Here is an 18,981-nt window from a genome sequence, read left to right as displayed (position 1 = left end):
ATTGCACAAAACACCAGAATGAATTGAGCTCCTGCCACCATCTCCACCCTCAGGTTGTTTCGGGGGTGTCAATAATCAGCGTTCCCTTTGTAAATTAAAATACATTGCCATTGCAAGAGGTCTGTGTGTTCCTCATAATGATGATGCACTGCTCCAAGACTGCACCTATACCACTCATACCGGCTTATTTCTGGCTCAAAAGGTTTCACTCCTAAACCTTGGGCAGGGTTACATGTGCTGGAGAGGGAAATAAACCAAACCAAGACAGAAATGGCTGGACAAACTCAGCAGGTCTAGCATCAACTGTGGAGAAAAGGCAGAGTCTAACAGATGAAGGGTTACGGAACCCAAATTGTTAACTCTGCTTTCTCTCTCCATAGATACTCTCAAACCTGCTGAGTTTCTCCAGCCATTTCTGTTTTTGTTTCAGATCTCCAGCATCTGCAGTTTTTTGTTTCATGTCAGGGAATAACCCAAAGTCATCTCTTTCTGGTCAAAGAGGGAGAACCAGCAAAAATCTACACGCTCAACTCCTTTGATCAGACCTGGAAGTTAAAAGGGGAGAAACCTAGGGGTGTCGCACAGTTGACACCAACAAAATAAATGATAACGTGCATGAGTGTACAATCTCCACTTTTGTAGTGCCTTCCACTGCCTTGATCTTTCACTAAATGACAGACAATTTAGTCTTCGTGTAGCTGTCTGTACTCAGGTCTATTCCAATACACAATGAATAAATGAGCAAAAAGAGAAAGAATGACTAATAGTTTCAGTTTATTGGTGGAAATATGGCCAGGAAGTGTCAGGTAACTTCTAACTTGAGCACTAGCTTATCAATGCTGAATGAGCAGTCAAGAGTGTGACCACAATAGGGCCTCGTGGTGAAGCCAGGTTTCAACATAAAGTAGGAAGGCTGCTCATACTGTCAATATGATTCCAGCACAGCCCACTGCCCAAGAACTAAAGAAGCCACAAGTTGGCACATGACATACAAAGCCTTCTGCATAACAGGAAGCTAGACAGGGTCAAAAGTAAACAAACATTAAGGTAATCAGAGGAAGGGTCACATGACCAGAAACATTAACTCTGATCTCTCTTCACAGATGCTGCCAGACCTGCTGAGCTTTTCCAGCAACTCCTGTTTTTGTTTCTGATTTACAGCATCCGCAGTTCCTTTGGTTTTTATTGAGGTAATCATGTTTCGCATCTTGAAAATTTGCAATTCTCCACCTGAGGTAGAGGACAGCACCATTAATCAAAAGGATATCTCACCCGGTTCCTACTTTGTCGGCATCAACCCACTTTCATTCTCTCTGTTGAAGAGCTATGAAGAATGCAAAGGAACCATTAACCCAGGCGGTTTAAAGCTCCAGTGTGTTAGATAGGATTCAATGGGGTCTGGGGAAACTGATGAAACACTGATGGCAGGGTAAGTACAATCACCGCCTGGTGTACTTATACAACCCATGTGTTACATTTAATTCAATTCATCTTCCTCACAGGAACAGGCTCTATCACATCACCTAGCCATTCCCAGCTGACAGTTTCACCTCCCACTGATTAAATAAAAAGCCAGGAACTGTTGCTGCTCACAGTGAGTTGGAGGTTTCTCCTCAAAGCTGGAGACCACAGCCCAGACTCTTCACATTTGCAACGTAAGACGAGCTCTCAACAGGACGATAACTGGAATGTCACTGAATCCTGCACTCATCCAATAGAAACTCAGGCAGAATAACAGGGAGGACAGAAGGGAGATACACGCTTCTAAAACACAATTATTGACTTCAAGAGGGATATTCATGACAACAACAATTTCCATTCATGTAGCACACTCTGTCAGCTGAGCTCCTGCTTGCCTGCCAACGAGTTGGTGATAAGACAGAATGTATGGAGGATAAACAATAAATAGTTTCCTCACTCAGCAACCCACGGCCTCTCTCAACCATGGAAAATCTCTTGCTGGCCTCACCCCTCACCGATACTCTGTCCCTTTCCAGAGAGCTGAGCCCAAAATCAGGAACGACGCCCCAATTTAGCGCTGAAGGGCTGCAGCATTGTCAGAGGTGCTGCCTTTTGGATTGAAGGTTAAACTGAGGCCTGCATGCTTATCAGCAGGTATCAAAGACCCTACAGCAACACTGAGATATTCCCAGTGTCCTAGCCAATGTTTGCCTCTCAGCCAATCTCAACAGATTATCAGATTGTCATTACATTGTGGCAACTTGCTATGTGTGAATCTAACTGCTAGGATTCAAATGCAATCATGACTGTACTTCAGAACCATTTAGTTACATATAAAGGTTACAGCAAGGCCTGAGATTATGGAACATTCTGTTATGTTCATATTCCTGCGTAGCAAAATGAAACACAAAACTATCGTGGACTAAAGACAAGAGGTAGTCAGATCATGATCACTAACACAGAACTATCAACATTAAACCAAGCATAGAATAAAATGGAAGGAGCAGAAACTATTCATCAGAATTGTTACCAGAGTGCGTGGAGACTGTGTTTCAGTGTCGGTACAGTAATATGCAATCTATTCAGAGTTTTATGGTGTAACCAAACCCTATGTTGCCATCTTAAACAAAAGCTGCTTATTTGTCCTGATTTTATGCATTGGCTCCTAGATTGTGCTGGAGTGTGAGCAAATCCACTCAGGGTTTTGCTATTAGACACTGCTGTGAGTAATCCAAAAGGACGATCAATGGAACATTCCCCTCTGTTTCACTCTAATTGGATAATCACCTCTCAGGGGCTGCTGCAATGCCGGGGTACACAATGGGGTGCTAGCACCCACACCATGTGCTGGATGCTACCTCATGCTGGAATGCAGTGGATCGTGGGTAATACAGCCTCCATTATTGGATGATCAATAAATTGGGCAACCAAACTGGCAGCTCAAAAGGAGGAGGCAATCACAGGTGGTTATGTTATGAACCTTGCAGGAATATGGTCCAATCAGTGTGGGCAATCCAACACAGGGAACTTTTACTTGAAGTATACACAGAAACAGAGAACAGAGCAGGTAGAAAATAAAGTTCAGAATCAAGTTCAGACAATGTACACTTGTCAGGATAATCAACATTATCTAAGCTTCAAAACATTCCAAGATTTTGTATCCCCCAGATTCAATGAGGGTGGGGGTTATGTGGAAAGAAACCATTAGCAAATTAACATGTGGACAAGTCTCTGCTTTAAAAAGCCATACGTTACTAACATTTAGCACTGTTACAGCACAGTAGGCCATTCAGCCCTTTAGGCCTGAATCAGCTCTCCAAATGAGAGCTCTCTTGTGCCATTCTTCCTTGTCTCCAAACACAAGGTAGCTCTAATCAGATCCATTGAGAATTCCAATACAGATCCTCTATGATGATCAATGGATAAATTGAATACTTACCAAATCCAAGGCTGAACCACCTCCCAAATATTCCATGATGATCCATAACTTCGTCCCCTGTGGAGAGAAAGGTACGTAAATAAGATTAGTTTCTCTACAGTGTGGAAACAGGCCCTTCGGCCCAACAACTCCATACCGACCCTCCAAACAGTAACCTACCCAGACCCATTTCCCCCTGACTAATGCACCTAACACTATGGGCAATTTAGCATGGCCAATTCACCTGACCGGCACATCTTTGGACTGTGGGAGGAAACCCACGTAGACACCGGGAGAATGTGCAAACTCCACACAGACAGTCGCCCAAGGCTGGAATCGAACCCGGGTCCCTGGGGCTGCAAGGCAGCAGCGCTAACCACTGAGCCACCGTGCCGCCTAATAATTAGCTGGAATGATCAGAGGTGGACACATATGAGAGTCCAGATCTTCACATTCAGTCCCTTTTTATAAGCTGTGAGTGACAATGTGAGCTGCTTATTTGGTTGGACTGCAATTTCTTGTCCTTTTACTTAAACTGTAGATCTTGGCATTGAAGACGACTTTGGAACATTCAAAAACATCTTTCCAAAAATGGGGAGGGTTGACCGAATGTCGTCATGTGGTGACGTAGGTGGCTACATTCCTGCCCGCCAGGTAGAGGTGTGCGTGTGTGTGTCTGTTGTTTTAAGTTTCGTCAAGTCTTCCTGTGGATTATAAAATAAATGCAACCCTAAACATGTATTTGTGAGCTGAAGGTCACAAAATAAGTATAACCCAAAGATGCTTTGACTGGCTGAATCTGGGGATGGACTTGCACACCATTCGTTAGCCGAAGCATGCACAAAAGAGAATGGTTTTATTTGCTGTGATCTATTTCTGTTGGCATTTATCCTGATTTGGCCTTGGGTTACTGCTCACCTAAAACTGTCCTGCAGGGGCACTGTGGAGTTTCCACCTTAACAGGTCAACTACGACTGGGTTCATGCCAACAGATCTGTCCTAGTCCTGCTGTAATGTTCCAAAGAAGCACAACATATGCTTGAGGAACATCATTACATTTTCCACTTTGGCATTTGACACCCTCAAGGCGTCAATATCGAACGGCATAACTTCAGAAACTGACTGCATTGTAGCTTCATTTTGTTTACTCTGCCCTCAGTAAAGGGGTGAAAATGTGTTGCTGGAAAAGCGCAGCAGGTCAGGCAGCATCCAAGGAGCAGGAGAATCGACGTTTCGGGCATGAGCCCTTCTTTCCTGAAGAAGGGCTCATGCCCGAAACGTCGATTCTCCTGCTCCTTGGATGCTGCCTGACCTGCTGCGCTTTTCCAGCAACACATTTTCAGCTCTGATCTCCAGCATCTGCAGACCTCACTTTCTCCTCAGTAAAGGGGACCCACTCTCTCCGTTTCACACGTTCATTTACACCCATTTAATACCTCATTTTCTCTTTCTTCACCGTTAACGACCAGACTTTCACATAAGAGAAAGTGATGAAGACTGGTAAAATTCCAACATTTAAAAGATATCTGAATGGGTACATGAACAGGGAAGGATTTAGAGGGATATGGACCAAGTGCAGGCAAATGGGACTAGATTAATTTAGGATATCTGGTCAGTATGGACGAATTGGACTGAAGAGTCTGTTTCCATGCTGTACAGCTCTATGACTCTAATCCCTACAGTGTGGAGGCAGGCCATTTGGCCCATTGAGTCCATGCCACCCTTCCAAACAGCATCCCTCTAAACCCAAATCCCTACCCACTCCTGTAACCCTGCATTTCTAATCGGCCTAACCTGTACATCCCTGGACACATTGGACAATTTAGTACAGCCAATCACCTAACCTGCACATCTTTGGACTGTGGGAGAAAACTGGAACACCCAGAGGAATCCCATGGGATGAATGAGCAAACATCACACGGACAGTCGCCCGAGGCTGGTTCCTTGGTGTTGCGAGGCAGTAGTGCTAACCACCGAGATCTAAACAATTGCTCTTTTACTCTGGACCACTACTGCTCTCTTGCTCCTCCTCTGTCTCTGGCAAATGTACATTAAAAAGCAACAGCAATTTTCAACACCTTTCAATTCCGAAGAGGAATTATAACCAGACTGGAAACAGTAACCTGTACCACAGATTCTGCCAGATTGGCCGAATTTCTCCAGCATTCTGTACATTTATTTGAGAAACTAAATTGTAAAGTGGCTGCAAAAATGATCTAGTGAGATTATAAGTATCGGTGAAAATATGGCAGGTGGGTTACAAGGTAGGGAACTCCGAAGCTTTGCACTTTTGTTGGGAAAAGCAGAAGTTTTTTATTTAAATGGTGTGGGACTGGGCAATGTCAGCATTCACGGGGATCTGGATAGTTCTCTTCACAAATCACTCACAGGTAGGAAGCCAAGTGTCTTTGTGAAGGTAATTAAATAAGGAAAGCTCACTATATTCTTACCAGACAATACCACTGCTCACTCATTAGAGTACAAATATTTTCCTACGATTGTACAGTGCCTTGGAAAGATCATGGATGGAATGTTACGAGAGATTTTGAGCTCCTAACGTCAGGAGATATTTGCCTTAGAAAGAATGCAATGATTCCTGGAATGTAGGGAGATTGCATTGGCCAGACCAAAAGTACCCTGGAGGCAGAGAAATTGAGAAACATTGAACCAAAACGTTAAATCTGATTCTCTCTCCACAGATGCCGTTGAGCACTTCCAGCATCCTTTTTAAAGCTTATCTTAGATTGTCAGTACCTGCATTGTTTTGTTTTTCCATTTTCTTCAGAATTCAGAAGAACGTGAGATGGCCCCCATTAAAACATGGGCTATGACTGTGAACATAATAAAGGTAATGTTCTGGGACACCCTTTTAAATTTAGTGGGCAGCACGGTGGCACAGTGGTTAGCACTGCTGCCCCACAGCGCCAGAGACCCGGGTTCAATTCCCACCTCAGGCGACTGACTGTGTGGAGTTTGCATGTTCTCCCCGTGTCTGCGTGGGTTTCCTCCGGGTGCTCCGGTTTCCTCCCACAGTCCAAAGATGTGCAGGCCAGGTGAATTGGCCATGCTAAATTGCCCGTAGTGTTAGGTAAGGGGTAAATGTAGGGGTATGGGTGGGTTGCGCTTCGGCGGGTCGGTGTGGACTTGTTGGGCCGAAGGGCCAGTTTCCTCACTGTAATGTAATGATGGCAAACCATGGTGGGTTGACTGTTAGAAATCAAAGGAAGGCTTAGGCTGTTTTACCGAGGAGACGGTGCAAGGGATTTATACTTAGAGACACCGACAGAAGCCTGTGTGCTACCAGTGCAGACTTATTCCTCAAAATCCCAGTGTTGTGTCTCAACAATCCATGAATGTGAAGATGAAAGCAAGTTAGGGTCAACAATAACACATCAACAGTATAACCTTGAGGCAAGATGAATGTGTTTCATGTTGGTGTGTAGAGGAGAATAGTGAAAGGCAGGTTTGAAATCAGGTTTGCAGACTTCCTTTTACATCCGGGCAAGTAACAGACAGGCAGAAGTTATTGTGTGGAGTGCAGACAGGAAAAGCTGCGTGGCTTTGTAAACCATCATGACTGAATGTAGAAGGGAAGAAGTGACAAATCTCACAGACATCTAAGGATTCTGAGAAATTAGTTCTGATGTTCAACTTTTACAGATGCACCAAAGAAAGCATTCTATCTCGATGCATCACAGTTGGGTACGGCAACTGCTCTGCCCAAGACTGTAAGAACATACAGAGTGTTGTGAACACAGCCCAGTCCATCAGACAAGCCAACCTTCCATCCATTGACTCCATCTATACTTGGAAAGGCAGCCAACATCAACAAAGATCCGTTCCATCCCATCCCATTAATGCTCTCATCCAATTTCTTTCATCAGGTGGAAAATACAAAATCTTAAATACATGTACCAACAGGTTCAAGAACAGCTTCTTCCCCATTATTAGATATCTGAATGGACCTCTCAAATTCCAAATCTAATGCTGATCTGGACTTTTGTGAACATTCTTTGCAGCCATAATGTTGTATTCTTTGCTCTGTTCAATTAACCTATGATCTTTGTATGGTATGACCTGCCTGGACTGCACGCAAAACTAAACTTTTCACTGTACTTAAGCATATACAGTCATAGCGATGTACAGCATGGAAACAGACCCTTCAGTCAACCCGTCCATGCCAACTAGATATCCCAATCCAATCGAGTCCCACCTGCCAGCACCCGGCCCATATCCCTCCAAATGCTTCTTATTCATATACCCATCCAAATGCCTCTTAAATGTTGCAATTGTATCAGCTTCCAACACATCCCCTGGCAGCTCATTCCATACACGTACCACCCTCTGCGTGAAAAAGTTGCCCCTTAGGTCTCTTTTATATCTTTCCCCTCTCACCCTAAACCTATGCCCTCTAGTTCTGGACTCCCCGACCCCAGGGAAAAGACTTTGTCTATTTATCGTATCCATGCCCCTCATAATTTTGTAAACCTCTATAAGGTCACCCCTCGTCCTCCGACGCTCCAGGGAAAACAGCCCCAGCCTGTTCAGCCTCTCCCTGCAGCTCAGATCCTCCAACCCTGGCAACATCCTTGTAAATCTTTTCTGAACCCTTTCAAGTTTCACAACATCTTTCTAATCGGAAGGAGACCAGAACAATAATAAATCAAAAAGCAGCCAGTTGTTGACGAAGAAGTGCTGGGATAGACTTTCAATCTTACTTATCCATGGGTGTGGGTATTGCTGGCTAAGCTAACATCTACTGCCCATTATTCATTGTCCAGAGAGCAGTTGAGAGTCAATCACATTGCTGTGGGTCTGGAGTCACATGTAGAATCATAGAATCCCTACAGTGTGGAAACAGGCCATTTGGCCCAACAAGTCCAAACTGACCCTCTGAAGAGTAATTCATCGAGACCCATTCCCATACCCTATTATCCTATATTTACCCCTGACTAATGCACCTAATCTACAGATCCTGGAACACTATGGTCAATTTAACATGATCAATTCACCTAACCTGCACATCATTGGGTTGTGGGAGGAAACCGGAGCACCCGGAAGAAACCCACGCAGACACGGGAAGAATGTGCAAACTCCATACAGACAGTCACCTGAGGCTGGAATTGAACCTGGGTCCTTGGTGTTGTGAGGCAACAGTGCTAACTGCTGAGCCACAGAGCTGCCTAAATAAGTAACTATGGATTGTTTGCTGTCAGGAGTGAACCGCCATGGACAGCATGGCCTTGCAGCATAAAAAGAACATTTTCTTCAGCAGTTTAAAGTTTTCTCACACAAAGATACAAAAATGTTAATCAATTTCTTTTAGATACTTTTTTAAAAATGAAACACTAAACATTTCTAAATGAGAAATCTTACTGTGCCATTCCTCTCAGCAATTAACTAAAAATGAAAGTTTATTTTGAAAAGCTACAGGTCCCTGCAGAGATTGTAACACGAATGCAACGTTTAAGAGCCTTGACAGGTGAGCTGCTGGGATAACGTTTTCTCAGACAGAGTTTCAGACTGAGATTATAGCGTCAAATTATGTGGTTGACCCTTAAGGACTGAGGTGAAGAAAGCTCTCTTCACTCAAACATTTAAAATTTTTGGAATCCTTGATCTCAGCTGTGGATGCTCAGTCAGAGTTTATTCAAAATGTACAGCAATGCATTTTTGCATACTGAAAGAATCAAATAATATAGGATTAGTATGGACGAGTATAGTTGAAATAAAAGATCATCTATGAGCTTATTAACTGACAGAGAAGGCTTGATAGGCCAAATGCACCACCCTGCTCTTAATTCTTATTGAATTGAATTGAATTGAATTTATTGTCACGTGTACCGAGGCACAGTGAAAAGCTTTGTTCTTGTGAGCAATGCAGGCAGAACACAGAGTTAAGTCGCATAGGTAGGTAAATAATAGGTAAACAGCAGCAAAAGCAAAAACACAGGTACAGGCAAATGTTAAGAGTTTGAGAGTCCTGTTGTGAGTTATGTTCTATGGCAAGCAATCTCGCTTCTGACTGAGGAGCCTATAGTCATCCAGGGTGGAACCCAACCTTTTGGTCCAACTAGTCCATGCCAACCAAGTTCCCCAAACTAGACTAGTCCCATTTGCCTGTGTTGGACCCATATCCCTCTAAACCTTTCCTATTCATGTACGTGTCCAAATGTCTTTTAAATGTTTTAAATGTGCCTACATCTACCATTTCCTGCTACATCTTCCTGGGTTAACTCCAGGAAGGGTAAGAGAGGTAGGCAGCTAGAGCAGGAGTCTTTTGTGGATATACCCATTTCAAACAGGTATGCTGTTTTGGAAAATGTAGGGGGTGATGGATTCTCAGGGGAATGTAGCATCATCGGCCAAGTTTCTGGTAATGAGACTGGCTCTAATGCAACGAGGGGTACGTCAGCTTTCAATTGTGTTAGGGGATTCTGTAGTCAGAGGTACAGACAGACATTTCTGTAGCCAGTAGAGAAAAAGCAGAATGGTGTGTTGTTTCCCTGGTGCAAGGATTAAGGATGTCTCAGAGAGGGTGCAGAATGTTCTCACGGGGGAGAGGGGCCAGCAGGAGATCATTGTCCACACTGTAACCAACGACATTGGAAGGGAAAAGGTTGAGACACTGAAGGGAGATTACAGAGAGTTAGGTAGAAATTTAAAAAGGAGGTCCTTAAGGGTAGTAATATCTGGATTACTCCCAGTGCTACAGGCTAGTGAGGGCAGGAATAGGAGGATAGAGCAGATGAATGCATGGCTGAGGAGCTGATGTATGGGAGAAGGATTCACATTTTTGGATCATTGGAATCTCTTTTGGGGTAGAAGTGACCTGTACAAGAAGGACGGATTGCACCTAAATTGGAAGGGGACTAATATACTGGCTGGGAAATTTGCTAGAACTGCTTGGGAGGATTTAAACTATTAAGGGTGGGGGTGGGACCCAGGGAGATAGTGAGGAAAAAGATCGATCTGAGACGGGTACAGCTGAGAACAGAAGTGAGTCAAACAGTCAGAGCAGGCAGGGACAAGGTAGGACTAATAAATTAAACTGCATTTATTTCAATGCAAGGGGCCTAACAGGGAAGGCAGATGAACTCAGGGCCTGGTTAGGAACGTGGGACTGGGATATCATGGAAACATGGCTCAGGGATGGGCAGGACTGACACCTGAATGTTCCAGGATACAAATGCTACAGGAAGGATAGAAAGGGAGGCAAAAGAGAAGGGGGAGTGGCATTTTTGATAAGGGATAGCATTACAGCTGTGCTAAGGGAGAATATTCCCAGAAATACATCCAGGGAAGTTATTTGGGTGGAACTGAGTAATAAGAAATGGATGATCACCTTATTGGGATTGTATTATAGGCCCCCCAATAGTCAGAGGGAAATTGAGAAACAAACTTGTAAGGAGATCTCAGCTATCTGTAAGAATAATAGGGTAGTTATGGTAGGGGATTTTAACTTTCCAAACATCGACTGAGACTGCCATAGTGTTAAAGGTTTAGATGGAGAGGAATTTCTTAAGAGTGTACAGGACAATTTTCTGATTCAGTATGTGGATGTACCTACTAGAGACGGTGCAAAACTTGACCTACTCTTGGAAAATAAGGCAGGGCAGGTGACTGAGGTGTCAGTGGGGGAGCACTTTGGCACCAGCGACCATAATTCTATTCGTTTTAAAATAGTGATGGAAAAGGATAGACCAGATCTAAAAGTTGAAGTTCTAAATTGGAAAAAGGCCAATTTTGATGGTATTAGGCAAGAACTTTCAAAAGCTGATTGGAGGCAGATGTTCGCAGGTAAAGGGACGGCTGGAAAATGGGAAGCCTTCAGAAATGAGATAACAAGAATCCAGAGAAAGTATATTCCTGTCAGGGTGAAAGGGAAGGCTGGTAGCTATAGGGAATGCTGGATGACTAAAGAAATTGAGGGTTTGGTTAAGAAAAAGAAGGAAGCATATGTCAGGTATAGACAGGAGAGATCGAGTGAATCCTTACAAGAGTATAAAGAAAGTAGGAGTATACTGAAAAGGGAAAATCAGGAGGGCAAAACAGGGACATGACATAGCTTTGGCAAATAGGATTAAGGAGAATCCAAAGCGGTTTTACAAATATATTAAGGACGAAAGGGTAACTAGGGAGAGAATAGGGCTCCTCAAAGATCAGCAAGGCGGCCTTTGTGTGGAGCCACAGAAAATGGGGGAGAGACTAAATGAATATTTACTGCATCAGTATTTACTGAATAAATACTGCATCAGTATTTACTGTGGAAAAGGATATGGAAGATATAGACTGTAGGGAAATAGATGGTGACATCTTGCAAAATGTCCAGATTACAGAGGAGGAAGTGCTGGATGTCTTGAAACAGTTAAAGGTGGATAAATCCCCAGGACCTGATCAGGTGTACCCGAGAACTCTGTGGGAAGCTGCAGAAGTGATTGCTGGGCCTCTTGCTGAGATATTTGTATCATCGATAGTCACAGGTGAGGTGCTGGAAGACTGGAGGTTGGCAAATGTGTGGCACTGTTTAAGAAGGGCGATAAAGACAAGCCAGGGAACCATAGACCGGTGAGCCTGACCTCGGTGGTGGGCAGGTTGTTGGAGGGAATCCTGAGGGACAGGATGTACATGTATTTGGAAAGGCAAGGACTGATTCGGGATAGTCAACATGACTTTGTGCATGGGAAAACATGTCTCACAAACTTGATTGAGTTTTTTGAAGAAGTAACAAAGAGGGTTGATGAGGGCAGAGCAGTAGATGTGATCTATATAGACTTCAGTAAGACGTTCGATAAGGTTCCCCATGGGAGACTGATTAGCAAGGTTAGATCTCATGGAATACAGGGAGACCTAGCCATTTGGATACAGATCTGGCTCAATGGTAGAAGACAGAGGGTGGTGGTGGAGGGTTGTTTTTCAGACTGGAGGCCTGTGACCAGTGGAGTGTCACAAGGATCAGTGCTGGGCCCTCTACTTTTTGTCATTTACATAAATGATTTGGATGTGAGCATAAGAGGTACAGTTAGTAAGTTTTCAGATGACACCAAAATTGGAGATGTCGTGGACAGCGAAGAGGGTTACTTCAGATTACAACAGGACCTGGACAAGATGGGCCAATGGGCTGAGAAGTGGCAGATGGAGTTTAATTCAAATAAATGCGAGGTGCTGCATTTTGGGAAAGCAAATCTTAGCAGGACTTATACACTTAATGGTAAGGTCCTAGGGAGTGTTGCTGAACAAAGAGACCTTAGAGTGCAGGTTCATAGCTCCTTGAAAGTAGAGTCGTAGGTAAATAGGATAGTGAAGAAAGTGTTTGGTATGCTTTCCTTTATTGGTCAGAGATTTGAGTACAGGAGTTGGGAGGTCATGTTGCGGCTGTACAGGAAATTGGTTAGGCCACTGTTGGAATATTGCGTGCAATTCTGGTCTCCTTCCTATTGGAAAGATGTTATGAAACTTGAAATGGTTCAGAAAAGATTTACAAGGATGTTGCCAGGGTTGGAGGATTTGAGCTACAGGGAGAGGCTGAACAGGCTGGGGCTGTTTTCCCTGGAGCATCGGAGGCTGAGAGGTGACCTTATAGAGATTTACAAAATTATGAGGGGCATGGATAGGTTAAATAGGCAAAGTCTTTTCCCTGGGGTCAGGGAGTCCAGAACTAGAGGGCATAGGTTTAGGGTGAGAGGGGAAAGATATAAAAGATACCTAAGGGGCAACTTTTTCACGCAGAGGGTGGTACGTGTATGGAATGAGCTGCCAAAGGATGTGGTGGAGGCTGGTACAATTGCAACATTTAAGAGGTATTTGGATGGGTATATGAATAGAAAGGGTTTGGAGGGATATGGGCTGGGTGCTGGCAGGTGGGACTAGATTGGGTTGGGATATCTGGTCGGCATGGACGGGTTGGACTGAAGGGTCTGTTTCCATGCTGTACATCTCTATGACTTCCTTTATTCAATCGTGGATGTGGGCATCACTGGCTGGGCCAGAACTTTATTGTCCATCCCTAATTGCCCTCAAGGTGATGTGGTAAGCTGCCTTCTTGAACTGCTGCAGTCCATGTGTTGTCAGTAGACCCACATCATCTATGGTGATATCACTGCAGTAGTTAGGACTGGTTTTCTTGTGAGACATTAAACAGAGTCTCTACCTGCCCTCTCAGAAAATCTCCCACCAAGATGCATCTGCATTATCTGGAAGAACAAAAGGATTCTCCAGCTGGCCTAGCCAATGGGAATGGGTCTGGCTGCCACACCAGAAGAATGAGGATGGTTTGGAGATGGTGCAGAGGAAGTTTACCAGGTCTGGAGGGTTTTAGTTATGAGGAGAGGTTGGATAAACATAGATTGTTTACATTGGAAAGACAGAGGCTGAGGAATGACCTGAAAGAGGTCTAAATAATTAAACTGCATAGTCAGAGGCTTTTTTCCCGGGGCAGAAAGATCAACTACAAGAGGGCATAGCTTCAAGGTGAGAGGGGGAACGTTTAGGGGAGAATTGCAGGAAAACGTTTCAGACAGAGGATGGTGTGTGCCCAGATTGGACTGCCAGTGGAGATGGTGGAAGGAGGCATGTTAGCAACATTTAAGGCATATCTTGATAGATACATGAACGAGAGGTGAACAGAGGGATGGAAATCGCATATGGGCAATAAAGTAGCGGGTTTAAACAAGGACTAGGAATTGGCACAGGCTTGGTTGTCCAAAGGGCCTGTTCCTGTGTTGTATTGTTCTTTGCCCTTAGCCCATTATGAATGTTGCTTATCTGCTCACTGCAGCAGTAATGCCTGTGGGAGTTTGCTGTGCTGACACAATTCTTACATTAACAAAAATGACTAAACTTGACAAGTACCTCACTGGTTACAGAGCACTTCGAATGACAGTGATAGCTCTCTTTTTTTTGATATTAATAGATCATAATTATACTGAACTTCTCAGCAGCAAATGGAGGATGAGACAGAGTGTGTCTTTACAGAAGTAGGTCAATAAATTCTCCAGGGATACTCTCCATTCTATTACCTGAGTTGACCTTTCCCCCCCTACCATTGGTCACCACAGTGAGTAAACTTTCCTGCGTGTTTTGGAGATTTTGAGGGTGGCTTTGCCTGCCACCCCATTGTATTTTGAGAACTGCATCAGGTGACCAATGCAAGATAATCCAAACGTGGTTATTGAAACCCAGCAGCTGCCAACCTGGCTTGCTTCTGGAGACACTGAAGGATACATTGCCAGCTGGCTACTTTCATCTGGGCAGGTTGGCGTGTGAGACACTGGGTCAATGACAGGTGTATACATTTTACATTAATACACACCAGAGAGCACTGGTCCTAATACTAACCCCTGGGGAACATCATTCCGTACTTCCCTCTAGCTTGATAAACAACTCTTCAACACTACACTATTTGCAAACTTCAGCTCTACACTGTCACAATCTCATGCTGACATGTCTATTACGTAATACTCAGAGTCATAGAGTAATACAGCACAGAACAAGACCCTTTGGTCAAACTCATCCATGCTGACTAGATATCCCAAAATAATCTAGTTCCATTGACCAGCATTTGGCTCATATCCCTCTAAACACTTGTTCGTCATAAGCCTATCCAGGTGCCTTTTAAATGTTGTAAATGTACCAGCCTCTACCTCTGGTAGCTCACTCCATATACACACCACCCTCTGTATGAAAACGTTGCACATTAGGTGCCTTTTAATCTTTCCCCTCTCAAATTAAACCTATGCCCTCTAATTTTGGACTGCCCTACCCTGAGAAAACACCTTAAGTATTCACCCTATCCATGCCCCTCATGATTTTATAAACTTCTATAAGACCACTCCTCAGTCTCCAATGCAACAGGGAAAAACAGTCCAGCCTATTCAGCCTCTCCCTATAACTCAAACCCTCCAACCTCAGAAATATTCTTCTAAGTCTTTTCTGCACACTTTCATGTTTCACATCATCTTTCCTATAGCAGGGAAGGCCAGAATTGAATGCAATATTTCAAAAGTGGCCTCACCAATGGCCTGTACAGCCACAACATGACCTCCCAAGTTTTATATTTCATCAATTTTTTTTGAAAATCTTCAACAGGACTCCCTTTATCCCCCATCTATTACATTGTCTATTTTGAGAGAGGTTCAGTTCTCCTGTTTCATTTTAGACTGCTTCAGTTTATACAAATTTAGAAACAAAACAAAGAACTAATGATGACTGTACTAATTCAGTTTCCTCCGCTACACCCACCCTTTTCCGAGCCAAAATCACAGACAAAATCTCTCTCGGTTTCCTTGTAAATTTGCAAGTTTCTCCCTCAATGTCCATCCTGTGTTGAGTTTACCTTGTCCATGAGACCTATCCCCTGCTCTCAGCAAACTGCCAGCCACAAAACTTTCTATCCTGTCTCCAAATGTTAGCTGACATTGTAAAGTGACTCCCTCTCCTCAGGTACTGCTCTCTTTACATGCACCTTCAAGAATCCCACCCTTCACGTTTCAAGTAGTTCTTGTTGTTCTCTCTGTACCCTATCAGCTCTTTCCAAAGTTCTTTTAACACATGGCCACAGCACTGAAAAGGTCCTAGTCATGTCAATATGACCTGTCTCCAAACTATGCTATAGTTGAATAATACAGAGGCAATTAACAGAAAGTAACAGAATAATAATAATAATAATACAGCAATTAACTATCTAGTGGAGTGCCACAGGGATCAGTGCTGGGGTTGCAATTATTTACAATAGACACTAATGACTGGGATGATGAAAGTGAATGGACTACAACTTAGTTTGCATACAACACAAAAACAGATAGGAAGTTAAATACTGAAAATGACAAAGAACCTGTAGAGGGTTATGAATAAGTTATGTGAGTAGGCAAAAAAGTTGGTTAATGGAATATTATGTAGGAAAATGTGAGGTTATGCACTTTGGTAGAGAGAATAAAGGAGCTGAATATTATTTAAATGGAGAAAGGCTGCCAAAAGTTACATCTCAGCAGGATCTTGTGCAAAAATCACAAAATGCGACAAGCACATCAGAAACAGGGAAGGCAAATGGAATGAATACTTTTATTTCAAAGGGAATTTTTGTTTTACTCACTCATAGGATGCAGGTGTCTCTGGCCAGGCCAGCATTTACTGCCCATCTCTAATTGCCCAGAGGGAAGTTAAGAGTCAGCCACATTGCCATCGCTCTGGAGGCTCACGTGGGCCAAATTGGGTAAGGACGACAGATTTCCTTCCCTAAAAGACTTTAGTGAATCAGATGGGTTTGTCTGACAATTGGCAATGGTTTCTTGATCATCATTAGAGCTTCATTCTAGATTCTTTGATGGGAATTTAAAAAAATGAGAATGTCTTGCTAAAACTAAGTTAAAAATCAGACAACACCTGGTTATAGACCAGCAGGTTTATTTGGAAGTACAAGCTTTCAGAGTGCTGCTCCTTTATTAGGCAGCTAGTGGGGCAGGATCACAGGACACAGAATTTATAACGAAAGATCACAGTGTCATACACTGATGCGATATATTGAACAAACCTAGATTGCTGATAAGTCTTTCACCTTTTAGAGTGGGTTGCAGGTTTTGATTCATTAATATGTAAATCCCAGCGCTTCTCTCAATTCACATTCCTGAGATAACTTAAGGTTTTATATTAAAAAAGTGACATCTCAGCTCAAGCAATGTATTAAAGGTATGAGGTTAGAGTCTGTATGTATTGTCTGAGCTGAGATGTCACCTTTTTTCATAAAAACTTGTTATCTTTGGAATGTGAATTGAAAGTAGCATTGGGATTTACATATTAATGAATCAAAACCTACAACCCATTCTAAAAGATAATAGACATAACAGCAATCTAGGTTTAGATTAGAGTGGTGCTGGAAAATGTGATTGCACTGGAGAGGGCGTAGAGGAGATTTACCAGGATGGTGCCTAGGCTGGAAAGTTTCCGTTAAGTTTCCTTTTGCCTAGCAATGTAGGTTCGTTCAATATATTGCATCAGTGTATGACTCTGTGATCTTTTTGCTATAAATTCTGTGTCTTATGATCCTGCTCCACTAGCTACCTGATGAAGAAGCAGCGCTCCGAAAGCTCATTTTTCGAAACCTGTTGGACTACAACTTGGTGTTGTGTGATATTTAACTTTGTCCACCCCAGTCCAACCCCAGCACCTTCACATCATTTCCAAAATCATAAAAGGCACTCGGGCGACTGTCTGTGTGGAGTTTGCACATTCTCCCTGTGTCTGCGTGGGTCTCCTCTGGGTTCTCCGGTTTCCTCCCACAATCCACAGATGTGTGGGTTAGGTGAATTGGCTAAATTGCCCATAGTGTTCAGGGATGTGTAGGTTAGGTGCGTTAGTCAGAGGAAATATAGAATAATAGGGTAGGGAAATGGTTCTGGCTGGGTTACTCTTCGGAGGGTCGGTGTGGACTGGCTGGGCTAAATGGTCTGTTTCCACACTGTATGATTCTATTCTAATCCCATTTTTCAGCCCTTGGCCCATAGTCTTGTCAGCTTTGACATCGCAAATGCACATCAAAATGCTCTTAAATGTAATGAGGGTTTCTGCCTCTACTACCCTCACATGCAATTAGTTCCAGATTTCCAGCACCCTCTGGGTGAAAACGCTTTTCCCTCACATTTCCACTAAACCTCCTGCACCTTAAGGTAAATCTGTGCCCCCTGGTCACTGATCCCTTCACCAAAGGGGAAATATTTCGTCTTGTCTACCCGATCTATGTCACTTATAATTTTATACATCTCAATCATATTCACTCTCAATCTCCTCTGCTTTAAGCAAAATAACCCCAATCTGTCCAATCTAACTTTTTAACGGAAACTCTCCAGCCTAGGCACCATTCTAGTAAATCTCCTCTGCACCCTCTTCAGTGCAATCACATCCCTTCTATAATGTGGATTCCAGAACTGCAAATAATACCCTAGTTGTGGCCTAACAAACATCTTATGCAGATCTAGCATAACCTCCCTGCTCTTAAAATCTATGCTTTCACTAATAAAGATACATATCCCATTCTGAACCACTTTTTCCATCTGTCCTGATATTTCTAGGAACCAGTGCAACATGTACATCAAATCCGCTGTTCCTCGGTGCTTTCCAAGGTCCTCTCGTTAATCAAGTATGCCCTTGCCTTGTTTATCCTGGCCAGGTGCATCACCTCGCATTTACCCGGATTGAATTCTAGGTCTAGGACCAGAGGGTCTAATCGGAGGATCAGAAATTAAAGGTCACCAGTTTAGGACAGAGATGAGGAGGAATTTCTTCTCCGAGGACAGTAAAACTGTAGCATTCTTTACCCTTGAGAGCTGTCAAGGCTGGATTGTTCAGTATATTCAAGGCTGAGATAGGTGTATGTTTAATCAGCAAGGGAATCGGGGTTACGAGGATAAAGTAGGAAAGAGAAGTTGAGGATTATCACATCAGCCATGATCACAATGAATGGTGGAGCAGACTTGTTTGGCTGAATGGCCTATTTCTCATCCAATGTCACATGGTCTTCAACTCACAGAGCACCTTCTCACCACCTCAGGACATTCACAGGACTCTTTCTGAAGCATGATTATCTTTTTCCCCATGGAATTTATGCCAGT

General features: G+C 43.4%; 1 protein-coding gene across 2 annotated transcripts in view; it reads right to left on the bottom strand.

Moving 5' to 3' along the window:
- LOC122557066 (serine/threonine-protein kinase 26) overlaps positions 1 to 18,981 on the bottom strand; it is a 124,391-nt gene that overhangs the window by 24,629 nt on the left and 80,781 nt on the right. For both annotated transcript variants that reach the window (XM_043704337.2, XM_087992259.1), the window contains exon 3: positions 3,401 to 3,457. In XM_043704337.2, coding sequence (XP_043560272.1) covers positions 3,401 to 3,457 — 57 coding nt within the window. The remainder of the gene's footprint in view (positions 1 to 3,400; positions 3,458 to 18,981) is intronic.

Source organism: Chiloscyllium plagiosum, unplaced genomic scaffold, assembly GCF_037043375.1.
Source record: "Chiloscyllium plagiosum isolate Xiang-an unplaced genomic scaffold, Cpla_swu_hap1 HiC_scaffold_11, whole genome shotgun sequence".
Taxonomy (NCBI): Eukaryota; Metazoa; Chordata; class Chondrichthyes; order Orectolobiformes; family Hemiscylliidae; genus Chiloscyllium; species Chiloscyllium plagiosum.
The sequence above is the reverse complement of the archived record's forward strand: the minus strand, read 5'-3'. Positions and strand labels throughout refer to the sequence as shown.